General features: G+C 40.6%; 1 protein-coding gene across 1 annotated transcript in view; it reads right to left on the reverse strand.

The window, feature by feature from the left end:
• Positions 1-768, reverse strand: part of SMARCA5 (SWI/SNF related, matrix associated, actin dependent regulator of chromatin, subfamily a, member 5) — a 53,880-nt gene extending 53,112 nt beyond the window's left edge. The window contains exon 1 of the mRNA XM_044680373.1: positions 356-768. Coding sequence (XP_044536308.1) covers positions 356-529 — 174 coding nt within the window. The 5' untranslated portion in view covers positions 530-768. The remainder of the gene's footprint in view (positions 1-355) is intronic.
• Positions 769-12,931: the final 12,163 nt, after the last annotated feature.

Here is a 12,931-nt window from a genome sequence, read left to right on the forward strand (position 1 = left end):
GGGGGGGGGGGTGCAGGCACGGCTGCTCCTTCAGAGGGGCCGCCCCGAGCAGCTGTTCCCCGCGGCAGGGGCCCCGGGGCCTGGCCCGCTTGCTCTCCATTGTCTTGGCCCGGCCAGACCCGCGCGCGCTGGCCGCTCGCCCCGGTTTCGAAAGAACCAGAACTTGGCTCCTAATGCCCCTGAGAGGGGGATACCGAGACGCGTCTCGGGGCTCCAAAGTTAGGAAAAGGGGCGCGCGTGTTCAGGATGGCGCGTGGGGTGGCCGGGGGACTTACGGGGGTGCGTTAGCCTGGCGTCCCCGTGAGCGCTCGGGATCCAGCCCGCCCTACCTCCTTCCCCTGCCTGCCCCGCTCACCTCCATCTCCGCGTCGCCCAAAGGGGGGCCGGCAGGGGCCGGGGCGCTCTCCACGCCGCTTTTGTTGTGGTTGCCGCCGCCGCCGCCGGTGGCGGGCACGGCCGGGGCGGGAGGTATGGTCTCCGAGGTCGGCGGCAGCGGGGGTGGCGGTGGCGGCTCGGCCGCGGACGACATGCCTGCGGCGCGGCCGGGCACACTCGGGGCGAGAAGACGCTGGGACGAGACTCTCCTCCTCTTTTTTTCTCCTCCTCCTCACGGGGCCCGCCGGGCCGGCTGCTCACTTCGCGGCTGGATGCCTGTCGCCCGGAGCGGACAGCCAGGCTCGGGAGTCGATAAAAGGGAAGGGGAAGACAGTCAAAGAGGAGGAGGGGAGGGGGAGAGAAAGCTAGCGCGCGCGAGGGGCAGAGGGCTGCCTTCCCTCCGCGTCCTCTCAGCTTGCAGCCGCTTCTCACCCTCCTCGCCACCAACCAGGAACCAATGCCGTCCCCAACACAGACGCCGCCACCGCCGGCTTTCAGATCTCGCGAGAATGCGGGCTCGCCGGCTGGCCCACTGATTGGCCAAAGCTTAGCCAACTCGCTCACTAGCGCGCGCGCGATGGCGCTTTCCCCACCCCTCTCTCTCCGCGGCACGCGGGGCGCTAGAGGGGCTAAGGAGGCGGGGCTTGGGCTGCGCGTGGAGGCTGGGTGAGCCAATGGGCGTCCGCCCGTCGGCGCGAGGAGCGCACTCGCGCGGCCCCCAACGACCCCTCTAACGGCCTCCTCCTACTGGTCACTCTGTTGCCCTTCTTTTCCCAGGTCGTGTCTGGGTGGCCGGAGAGATCGATGCGGCCTGTTCCTCTATCAGCCATGGCACTGTACCAGAATCCCTAATACCAGGCCGCACAAGAGTTAGGCCCCAGTCAAGCAGGGTAGTCCTCTGTCTCTACCGTCTTGAGGCGTCGTGGGAGGAAATGCCACCTGCCTAGCTCTCCTGCCTCCGGGTGCTCGAGAGCCGGCCCTGGGGCCTTCCGGGCTTCCTTTTCATGAAATGGGCGTGGATGGAGATTAGACCTGGTGATTTAGTTAATGTAGGATCTTTCTTCTCTACTACTTTATAGTTGTTCGGTGAGTCTCGAGTGACTTGACCAGGGTCCCTGTAGGCCAAGAAATAGGATTTGAACCCTCTATTCAGTATGCCACACTTCACTAGAATTACTGTATATCATACTGCCTCACCTTGGATCCAAATGTGACAAAGGTAACTCACAACTCCTGGTACTGCAGAGTCTGAAAATCATCCTCCTGTTTTAGTCTAACAAAGAACAAAGTTAACAGATATGTTTCTTAGAGCTAACAGAATCATAGTTTCAAGGAACCTTAAAACATCATTTAGTCCAACCTATTGGCTCTTAGATCAACCCCAGGGTTACAAAAGTAAGTGGCATAGGCTGGGTTTTAACCCAACTCCTCTTTGACTCCAGAACCAGAGCTCTTTCTACTGCACCGAGATGCACCCCTCATTTTTCAGTCAGTGGGAGGCCCATCAAGGTTAAGCAACTCATGATTACAAATTTAGCAGACCTCAGATTTAATCCAAGTCCTTGGAAGTCCAAATCCAGCACTCCTTTCCAATGAATCTCACTGCTGTGTCTTCACTCTACCTTACTTCCAGCACTAGACCAGTGTCACTTCCCAAGATGAAGCATATCTAACATCTTCCACGTCTCTGCAGCCCTTTGTTTGGCCAGGTTGGCTCCCCAGAAAGCCTATCCTAGAGTAATTTACCACTTCCTTTTTCCACTCCTTCCGGAACCTCAATTGAGATTCCTAAATAAAATGCATCAGTTGTTGCATGTGGGAAAAGAGAGTAGATGCTAGTAAAAACAGAAGTGATTTTTTTCCATCAAGAAGCTTATAGTACACAACTCTTAGGACACTGGAAAGAAAAATTCTGGCAGAAAGCTGAATTTATCCAATAGCCTGAAAAGCAATTTGGAATTATTGATTAAAATGACCATACCCTTTGACCTAGAGATGCCACTGCTCTGCATATACCCCAAGAAGGTAAAAAATAATAATAATCTTATGCAAATCTTATGCAAATAGCATCTCTTTTGTAGTAGCAAAAACTTGAAAACATTTGCCCTTCAATATAAGCATAGTTAAATTGTGATACCAGAATGTAATATTACTATGATATATACAATATGAAGAATTCAAAGAGGCTCCAACTTTATATAATATACACAGTCCTTCAAGGATCATAAATTTAGAGCTGTCTAATGTTATTTTACAGATAAAATAGGTGCAAAGAAGTTAAATGGTATGCCCAGAGTAGCATAACTAGGAGGTATCAGAAACAAAATTTGAACCCAGGTTCTCCTAACTCAAAGTCTAGCACTCTTCATTACTCCATCATACTGCCTCTCCTACAATACAAATGTGACAAAAGTAGCTTCACAATTCCTAGTCTTACATTTTAATAATAGCTAACATGTAATCATGTCTGCTATGTACCAGGCCCTGTGCTAAGCATTTTGTCTCATTTGATCCTCACAATAACCATAGAGAGTAGGTACTTTTATTATCCCTGCATTACAGTTGAAGAAACTGATGCATTCAGAGGTAAAGAAACTTGTCCAAGATCTTATTTGAACTTTGGTCTTCCTGACTTCAAATCCAGCACTCTATCCACTTGGATTCTGGGCCCAAGATTGCACAGGTAGAAAAGGGCAGAGTCAGGATTCAAACTTGAGTTCTGTGCTCTTTCCACTGGCTTCATACTACAGCTAATTAGGAAAACTAAAAAATATGTACACATGTATTTACATGACACAGAAGATATTCAAAGTAAACACAAGGTAATTTGGGAGAGGAGGTAATAGTGGGGAAAGAGAGCAAGAAAAGCCACGAGTCTGCACTTGAACAGATCCTTAAAGGAAGCAAGGAACTCTAAAGGTGGAATTGAGGAAGAAAAGCCTTCCAGGCATGAAAGCAAGCTTGTTCAAAGATACAGAGACCAGGAAACCATACATGGTGTAGGAGAGACAGTGAATCGCTCAATGTAACTGGACTGTAGAGGACAAGAACCTGAATAGGAAGACATAAGCCTGGGAAGATAGGCTGGAGCAAGCTTGGTAAGTTCTGTTCAACCTGATCTTAGGAGTTATATTCATCCTAGAGATAATAGGGAACCCCTGGAGTTTTTTATGAGAGGAGTGACTTATAGACCACGATTCAGGAATATCACTCTGGTAGCTAGAAGAACCTTGAGGCACTGAGAGGAAGTAGGAAGCTGCTATTGCAGTAGTAGCCAGGGGTCTTGATGAAATCCTGAACTAAGATGGTTGCTACTTGAGTTGGAAAAAGACACAGGTAAGAGAGAGGTTCCCGAGATAGAATCAACAAAACTTGGCATTTGTTTCCACTGAGGAAGTATGAGAGAAAGTAGTCAAGGGGAAGATGAAATCATAGAAAAGGCAATGGACTGGAAATATCTGGGTTCTAGTGTTACTACCTAAGGCAGTTTGGGGCACAGTGGTTAGAGGGTTGGCTCTGTACAGGAAACTCTGGGTTCCAATTTACCTCAGATGTCAGCTGTGTTGACCTTGTGCAAGAGACTTAACCTCTCTCTGCCTCACTTTCCTCAACTGTAAAATGTCGATAATAGCACTACTTCCCAGGGTATTTGTGAAGCTCAGATGATATATTTATGAAGTGCTTAGCATAGTGCCCAACACATAGAATGCATTTAATAAGTGCTTCTTTCCTTCTTCTAGATCCCACACCCCACTTTACCACTACCATTACCTAGCCATGAGACCTCAAAGTCATCTATCAACTCTTTTGGCCTCATCTATAAAAGGAAGTGTATGAGCTAACTAGATCAAGTGTCAAACAAGTAGCACCCCTACCCCAACCTGCCTTGCTCTCCAATTTCTGCCAAAATCAGATTAAAATGTAATTGGGAACTATTTAATAAAATAAAAATACAATAGAACATAGGCAATATTAATATGTAGTTTTATAAGTCTTGGCCTGCAGGGATCTTTACTGGCCCCTGTTTCTATTGGAGTTTGTTACCTAGCAAACATGCCTTCAAGCTCTATATTCCATAATTCTTCCTACTCTGAAAAAACTAAGAATAAATGTTCTAATTATGTACTATATGGTACTGTCTTTTCTGTGTACCTTTAATTTAGGATAATAACTGAATAAGTCAGTAGTTGTATCTACCAATACTGAAAATATTTCTGTCATATTAGATTTCTTTTTACTTCTTCCAAACTTGCTTAGGTATAGCCTTCATGTTGGGATGAACAAAAATAGTTCCATCCAGGTATTTAGATCTTAAAGACTCTATTTAACATCCTCTTGGGCAGTGCCCTAAAAGACAGCCTTGTGCTACTTGCTGCATAGAAAAGAGATGTCACTCCTAATTAACTAAGAGGGATATAAACCAGAGGTGTCAAATAGAAACAAGACTACTAAACCATATATAATGATCCCTGTAAGCTACATATTGACTTAGAAAAACACATAATCCTATTCTATATATTGTACTGCATTTTTATTTTGTTAAATATTTCCCATTTAGATTTTAATATGGTTCAGAACCAACTCGGGAGTATTGCTGGCTACAGTGCAGCTTGCTGACTATGTATTTGGCACCTCTGTTCCAAAGGACCCCTGCATACCTGTGTAAAGGCATTTAAGTTACAGACATATTTAGAGAATATCCAAGAAGCAGGGAAAGAGAAAAGTGTGTTGAGGGAGAAAGGGAAGGAGAAAAAGAAACTTTTGGATGAAGGAGTTCTTAGAGCCACAGATAATGATAAATTGCCTCCCATTCATACAAAGGAGTGTAATATATCTATATCCATATATCCAACCCAAGAGCATTTCCATTCGATTAGCTGACAAATTCAGAACATGAAGCCTTCATCCTAAAATAAGAAAGAAAACTGCCTAAGATATACACACAGAAACTGAGCATATAAAACAAAAAAATTAAACCACTCTTTTCCTTATTTAAAATACAAGCATTTGTTGTATTCAGCTATTTTAGTCATATCCAACTCTTAGTCATCCCAAATGGGTTTTCTTGGCAAAGGTACTGGAGTTGTTTGCCATTTCCTTCTCCAGTTCATTTTACAGATAAGGAAATGTGGCAGTTTAAGTGACTTGTTCAGGGTTACACAGCTACTAAGTATGTGAGGCTTTTTAAATTCAGGCCCAACACACTATTTACTGAGCTAGCCTCTGCCTCTCAGAGATACTGTGGGTTCAGGATCAGACCTCTGCAATAAGGTGAATATTGAAATAAAATGAGTCACTCAAATTTTTTTTGTTTTCAGTATATATAAAAGTTACGTTTATACTATATTATAATTTATTTATGTCTACTATATATACATATATATATATACCTTAATTTTTAAAATACTTTATTGCTAAAAAAGATGGTAACCATTATCTGAATCTTCAGTGAGTCATAATCATTTTGCTGGTTGAGAGTCTTGCATCCATTTTGCTGGCTGCTGGCTGATCCTGATGGCAGTTGCTGAAGGTTAGGGTGGCTGTGGCAATTTCTTAAAATAAGACAATGAAGTGTCCTGAATTAGTTGACTCTTCCTTTCACAAAAAACTTCTTTATAGCATATGATGTTGTTTGATAGCATTTTATCACAACAGAAATTCTTTCAAAATTGGAGTCAATTCTCTCAAACCTTGCCACTGCTTTATCAACTAAGTTTATGTCATATTCTTCAATATTATTGTGTCTTAGGGAGTATGGAGGCCTAAGGGGAGAGAGAGAGAGAGAAAGACAGGAATGGTATGTTGGTGGAGCAGTTAGCACACACAACATTCATCTATTAAGTTGTCTTCTTAAATGGGCTTGGTTCCTCGCACCCCAAAACAATTACAATAGTAAAGTCAAAGATCACTGATCACAAATCATCATGACAGATATAATAATCATGAAAAAGTTTGAAATACTGTGAGGATTACCAAAATGCAATGAAGAGACACAATCTGAGAACATGCTATTAGAAAAACACCAATGTATGTTGCCACAAACTTTCAGTAAAAAAACCATATCCATGAAGCACAATAAAGCAGAGTACAAATAAAATGAAGTATTCCTGCACAGAACAGAGCCCAGCAGGTCTACCTTGCGTTTGAAGCAAGGAAAAAAGAGAAACTCCCATTATCCTCCACCCAGAAACTATTCCTGGTGGCTTTGGGACAAGAATGTATGGGAGAGTGTTTTGAAGTTGGCTTGGGAGTTACATATGTTAGCCCATAACTTTCTCTGCATAGGTCAGAAGACAAGACCTGAGAATGGGCTTTCCCAACCCAAAAGGTGGCAACAATCCTCAGATCAATAAAAAAAAGTTCCTGCAGAAATAGACAGCAAAAGGAGACATACTTGCCTACTCAGCTTGAGAGGGGAGTTCAAGGACAATGTTTCTGAACCGTTTTCTGTATAGAAGAGACAGAATTTTTATTTTCTTGTGTGTGAAATGAGAATCTAGCCTTCTGGCCAGAGAAGAAAGATTTCTTGGGCAGTGTCAGCCTATAGGGGGATAGCTCCAAGTTTGAAAGTTTCCAAATCAGACCTTCTAGAGAAGGAGTCAACTTTTTTGTGTTATAGACCCTCTTTGGTAATCTGGTAATGCCTGTGGGCTCCTCAGAATAATGGGATTACAAAGGAAACCAATTATATTGAAATATAGCTATAATTTTTTTTAAGTTAACATACTTAAGTTGAACTTCTAGAGAAAGAAGAATATTTCCTGAATAGTGTGCTTTCAGAGAAAGGAAGACTATTCAGAACAACTATAACCAAAAGTTAGAGGCCTGGAGGCTAAAAGAAATAAAAAGATTAGAGGTTTGGTTAAGACTTGGGGCCAGTCTTAGATCAGACCTATCAAGTACTCTACTTCCCAAACTATTCCACACAATGTGAATATATAACAAAACAAAAACAACATAACAAAAGTTGTTGTTAGCAATGTTATCCCTTTAAAAATTAAATATCCAATTGAGTACATATCAGAAATACATGAGACAAGTTTTTATTATGAAGTTATCTTTTCCTCTATTTTGAAACCAAATTTTCCCATCTTGTGTTTTCTAAATCCTCCCCAACTAATCTTTATGCGAATTCTCAGTGTGTTTCAGAACATTCAAAGTCTTTCATGGCTATATTTGTTTGAGAAACATCAGTTTAGTGCTCTAACCTGTGCCAAGGTACTAAGGAATATGCTATATCTCAGCTATATATAGTTTGTAATACTCATTCTCTCACCATAATAGAGCTTAGCTGTTCCTTTTAACTATTTGCTGGGCTGAAGTGATCCTAGTGAGAGAAGGGGCTACAAATATAAGGAAAAAGGGTATAGAAAGCCCTAATACCAGTAACCTAATCTTTGAAAGGCATTCTCCCTTAGAGGATGGCTATAGAGAGTGAATCTGAATAAGGGATATCTCTCTGAGAAGGGAGCCAGGGAAAATTAGGGGGAGAAATAGCATCAATATAAAAATAAAAATTATCAGTAAAAACTTTTTAAAAAAGAATAAACCTGAGAATTACTGGGATAGGATGAAGGTTCCATGTCCCACTTAACATGTGCTTATTTGACCTGTGGAAGATTAGAAACATTCATAGATACATAGAATTTTAGAGCTAGAAAGGACCTTAGAGATTATGTTTAGCCTGATTAATATTGTAATACATCATGAGATTTAGATAGGAAAGCATAATGTACTACATCTGAAAAATTGTGTGCTCTAAAAATATTGTGTACTGTTAAAGGCTTTCAGCACCAGGCAGCAATTTTTGCAGTTTATTTTCACTCTGTTTCTCTTAAAAGGAAAATTGAATAGCAAATGTAAAAGGATTTTCAGTTTCCAAGAAGAATTAACATCTGGCTTTCAATATAATTTTTAATAAAATGTAATTTAAATATTTTCTCTTCTATATTTCCTTATCCATTTTTCTATTTAAATATATTTTAAATCATCTTGCTATGCTATTTATAATCATATGAAAGATTTCCTTGACATAACTTCTTTTGCTTTTAAATAAAATCATGTTTCTTGCTGCCATTTACTATAGGAAAGATATTCTTAGAATTCAGTATATCATAATCCCAAAATAAATTTTGATTACGCAAACAAATACTATTAAGCTGGCTAAGTGATCATTAGGGAGCAAGCTTCTAGTTCTAGAAGTTTCCCTTTATAAAAGCCAAAATAAACAAAAATCTGACTTTCAACAGAATAAAATGAAGTCATATGTCTTTATAATTTTCAACTACTTTGCCTAAAGTTGCCTTTGATTTGGGGATGTGAAATGATAAGGTTTTAAAAAGCAATCCAGGGGCAGCTGGGTAGCTCAGTGGATTGAGAGCCAGGCCTAGAGACGGGAGGTCCTAGATTCAAATCCGGCCTCAGACACTTCCCAGCTGTGTGACCCTGGGCAAGCCACTTGACCCCCATTGCCTACCCTTACCACTCTTCCACCTATAAGTCAATACACAGAAGTTAAGGGTTTAAAAAAAAAAAAAAAAAGCAATCCAAATAGGTCTTTTACACATTCTTCATTAATCTTGGGTAAATCTCATGGGCTCAAAGCTTTAGAACTGGGAAGGGACTTCAGAGGCTATTAGTCCAACCCCCTCTATTTTTTACACATGAGGAAAGTGAGACTTGGGGAGATTAAGTCATTTGTCCAAGCATCAGAGTTGAGATTTAAATCCAGATTCTGCATTCTGAGCCAGTGGAGTTTTTTTCACTGTACTTTGCTGCTTCCCTAAAGTATGAACTGTTAAAACAATAATAATGGTAAGTTGCTTCCATCTGGTAACTTGAGGCTGGAAGAGAGTCCCTAAGTGTAATATCATGAATTCCCACTTGTAACATGAGTAAGGGGTGCTGAGGAGTAATAATAATATGGATATGGCCTCTCTGGAGACATCTTATAGGGAATTGGGTTTATTTAGATACTAGAAATCCTTCCAGCTTAAAGCAGTTCTCTGATTCAACAACATACAATACCTATCCCCCAGTTTTCTCCCTGACTGAGACTTTTATTTCCATGGCAACTTGTATTAGTCTAGGACACAGGCTCTTAACTCAGGATCAGGGAATCTGCAAACTTGGGTGAAATTGGGATAAAAAAAAATGTACATCTTTTTTTTCAATGTAATTGATTTCCTTTGTAACCCTATCATTTGATTTTATGCATTAAAAAAATTCTGAGAAGAGTTCTTTAGGCTTCACAAGACTGCCAGAGAGGGCCATGACACACACCAAAATGAGGAATCCTTGGTGTAGGGTGTGATTATTTAGATTAATATGTTGTCTTGCTTGTGGAACTCTAAATGGGCTAAAAAATTAATGCTGAAAAAGCAATAGCATATTATCTCTCATCTCTTTAAAGTGACAAAAATTTTTTCCAAACTTCTATTTGCTCCAAGCATTAATTACACAAACAAGGATTTAGGTGATCAATCAGCAAAACATTTCTTAAAAGACTACTGTATGCTAGGTACTGTACATTTGCTACCAAACACATGAACAGTTAAAAAGAGCACAAACGAGTACAGACAAGAAATTAAGGACACAAGCCTGGCTGCTTTGGGCTTGCCAAAGAGAGAGCAACAGTCCTGTTTCCACTTCAGTCTCTTCCATCACAAAGAGAAATGGAGGACCAGAAGAAAAGACTCTTATATTCGTGGTGCAATGGTCTCACCCTTCAGTCTTTTTTTTTTTTTTAATCTGCTCTTGGCCAATCTAATTCACAATATCTTTTTTCCTTAATTCTGAACTTAAACATAAATAAAATTGGTATTTCTGTGTAGATCACACATGAGATCACTGAGGTAAAGACAGGGCCATCTCTCTGGTAAGCTAACCAAAAGCAGCCAGGGTTTGTGTCTTTTATTTCTTGACTGCATGTGTTTGGTCTTCTATTATGTTCATCTTGCCTTTTAAAAACTACAATAATAAATAATAACTACCATTTATATAGTGCTTATTCTGAGCCACACATTGTGCTAAGCACGTTTGCATTATCTCATTTGATCCATATAACAACCCTGGGAAAGTAGATGCTTTTATTATCCCCCATTTTACAAATGAAGAAACTGAGCCAAACAGAGGTTAAATGACTTGCTCAGGGTCACACAAGCTACTAAATGTTTGAGGAAACATCCAAATGCAGGTTTTCCTGACTCTTGGCCTGGTGTTCTATCCACTGTACCATCTACTGTCCTAGTAATATAAATTTAACATGTAATTTTTTTCTTTTGACATTTTAATAACAAATGTATATGCTTGAAGCTCAGTGTTGTGGTACACAAAAACCAATAGATCATGAGTAACATTTTCTTTTCTTTTTTAAAAATATTTTCTTTTCCCCCAATTACATGTAAAAACAATTTTTAGTATTTATTTTTCAAAAACAAAATTTTGATTTCCAAATTCTCTTTCTCTTTCCAACCCCTCCCTCCTTCCTAAGACAGTGAGAAATCTTATACAGATTTTACACAAGTAATTTTTTAAAAATAAGTTTTTGTTGAAATTTTGTTTCTGACATCACCATAGCTTTCCATTTATCCATCCTTCTCCTCCTCTATCTCCCAAGAGTCATCCCATATGACAAATAGTCTTTTTTCAAAGGGGGGGGGGGAATCGGCACAATTGACTGATATATTGAAAAAGTCTGAAAATGTCCAGTGTATAACACCAAGCATATCGGAGGTACCTTCTGTCTCTTCATTTGACTCCCATTTGATCTTCATGATTTTATTACATTTAGATTATTTGTGTATAACTTAATCTTTCTATTTACATTGTTGTAGTTACTGGAGATACTGTTTTCTTGGGACAGCTTATTTTATTCTGAATGGGTTCCTATAGATCTATGGTGGTGAACTTATGGCTGCTCCCCTCCCCCCATCCACTAGCAACTGAGGACATTTCTCACATCACCTGCCCCTCCAAAAGTTTGCCATCACTGCTATAGACCTTTCCGGACTTCTCTGTATTCATCACATTCATTTACAGAGTATAAAGTGAAAGCTCAGGCCACCACTTAACTCTCAGAACTTTCCTGCTCTTCTGGCATTTTTTCTAGTCCCTGGCAGGCTTAGCAACAGGATTGAGTCTGAGGAATGGGAAAGTGTGAGATAGGAAAATAAGAACTTAATTTAATAAATATTTTAATAAGTTCTTATTTTCCTATCTCACATTTTCCCATTCCTCAATTCTTAGCTTCCTTGCAATAGCATCTGTATCCCAGAATGCTTTTTATTGTTTGGGGGAAGTAGAGAAGTACACATGGGACCCAAGCCCAGTATCACAGCTGACCCCTGGCATGGTACACAGGGTGGTTTCTCATGCTGCTTCTCTTTCCCAGAAGTCTCTCTAACAAAAAGTTCCATTTCATCAAGCTGGTGAATTCTGGGACAGTTTCCTTAGTTACTTCCTGAGTCAGATGTCTCCATGGCAATGTTCACAGCTCAGTGGCCCTGGAGATAGAGTTGCGCCATATTAAGAATCCTTTTCTGTTTTATATGTCAAAGGATTTAGAGATCATAAAAGACAAACTAGATACTTGCGAATATCTAAAATTAAAAAGCAAAGGAGGGGAGCACTGATTGCCTTTCTTGCTGAGGCCCACTTTGGAACAGGTCTGAAGAGGGCTTTATATAATGGAGCCTCTTAATTCTTAATAGCCTTGAATTGTCTTTTCAGAGCCCTTTCATTTGTAAATAAATTCTCTTAGTTGTGTCCAGGTTATTAAGGAGTTTTTTCCCTTTAACTTAAAAAAAATTGGAGGAGGAGGTTTAGTTTCTCTTCTTCACATACAATCTCCTAAGTGGAGAAAAAAAAGGAAAAAGAAAAGATGTGAAACATGGGGAAGTTAGGGGCTCAGAGGACAGAGAGCCAGTCCTGGAGATGAAAGGTCCTGGGTTCAAATTTGACCTCAGACATGTCTTAGCTGTGTGATCCTGGGCAAGTCACTTAACAAGTCCCAATGGCCTAGTAGTTATCTCTCTTCTGTCTTAGTATAGATTCTAAGCCAGAAGGTAAGGGTTAAAAATAAAAAAAAAAAAGTGGAACAAATATAGTCACCCCAAACCCCATCTTTCTCCACCCTAATCCCACATTGGTTAGATACAAAAACTTGTATGGGCCTTTCCAACTTCTTGAGGCCTTACCTCTCCAATGGTGAGGAGGTAGAACAGGCCACAAGTATTTAGTAAGCACTAAGAGCTAGACCCTGGGGCTACAAATACAAAGAAAAGAAAGATACACCACCACCCATGGGGGGGGGGGGAGGCAGACACACACAAAGAGCTTACACATTCCAAAGGGAAAAGACCAACACAGAGATGTGGATAGAGTGGATAGAGATGGGAGCTGGGGTGTGGTATAGAAGTCTTGTCTACTTCCTCAGTCTTCTGAAATGAGGGATAGGATTTCTTACAGTGCAGCAGCATTCTGGAACATTCACCTGCTATAATTTATTCAGCCATTCCCCAGTTGTTGGACAATTTCTTAAGTCTCCAGTTTTTTG

This window comes from Gracilinanus agilis, chromosome 6 (genome assembly GCF_016433145.1).
Source record: "Gracilinanus agilis isolate LMUSP501 chromosome 6, AgileGrace, whole genome shotgun sequence".
In the NCBI taxonomy this organism is placed as follows: domain Eukaryota; kingdom Metazoa; phylum Chordata; class Mammalia; order Didelphimorphia; family Didelphidae; genus Gracilinanus; species Gracilinanus agilis.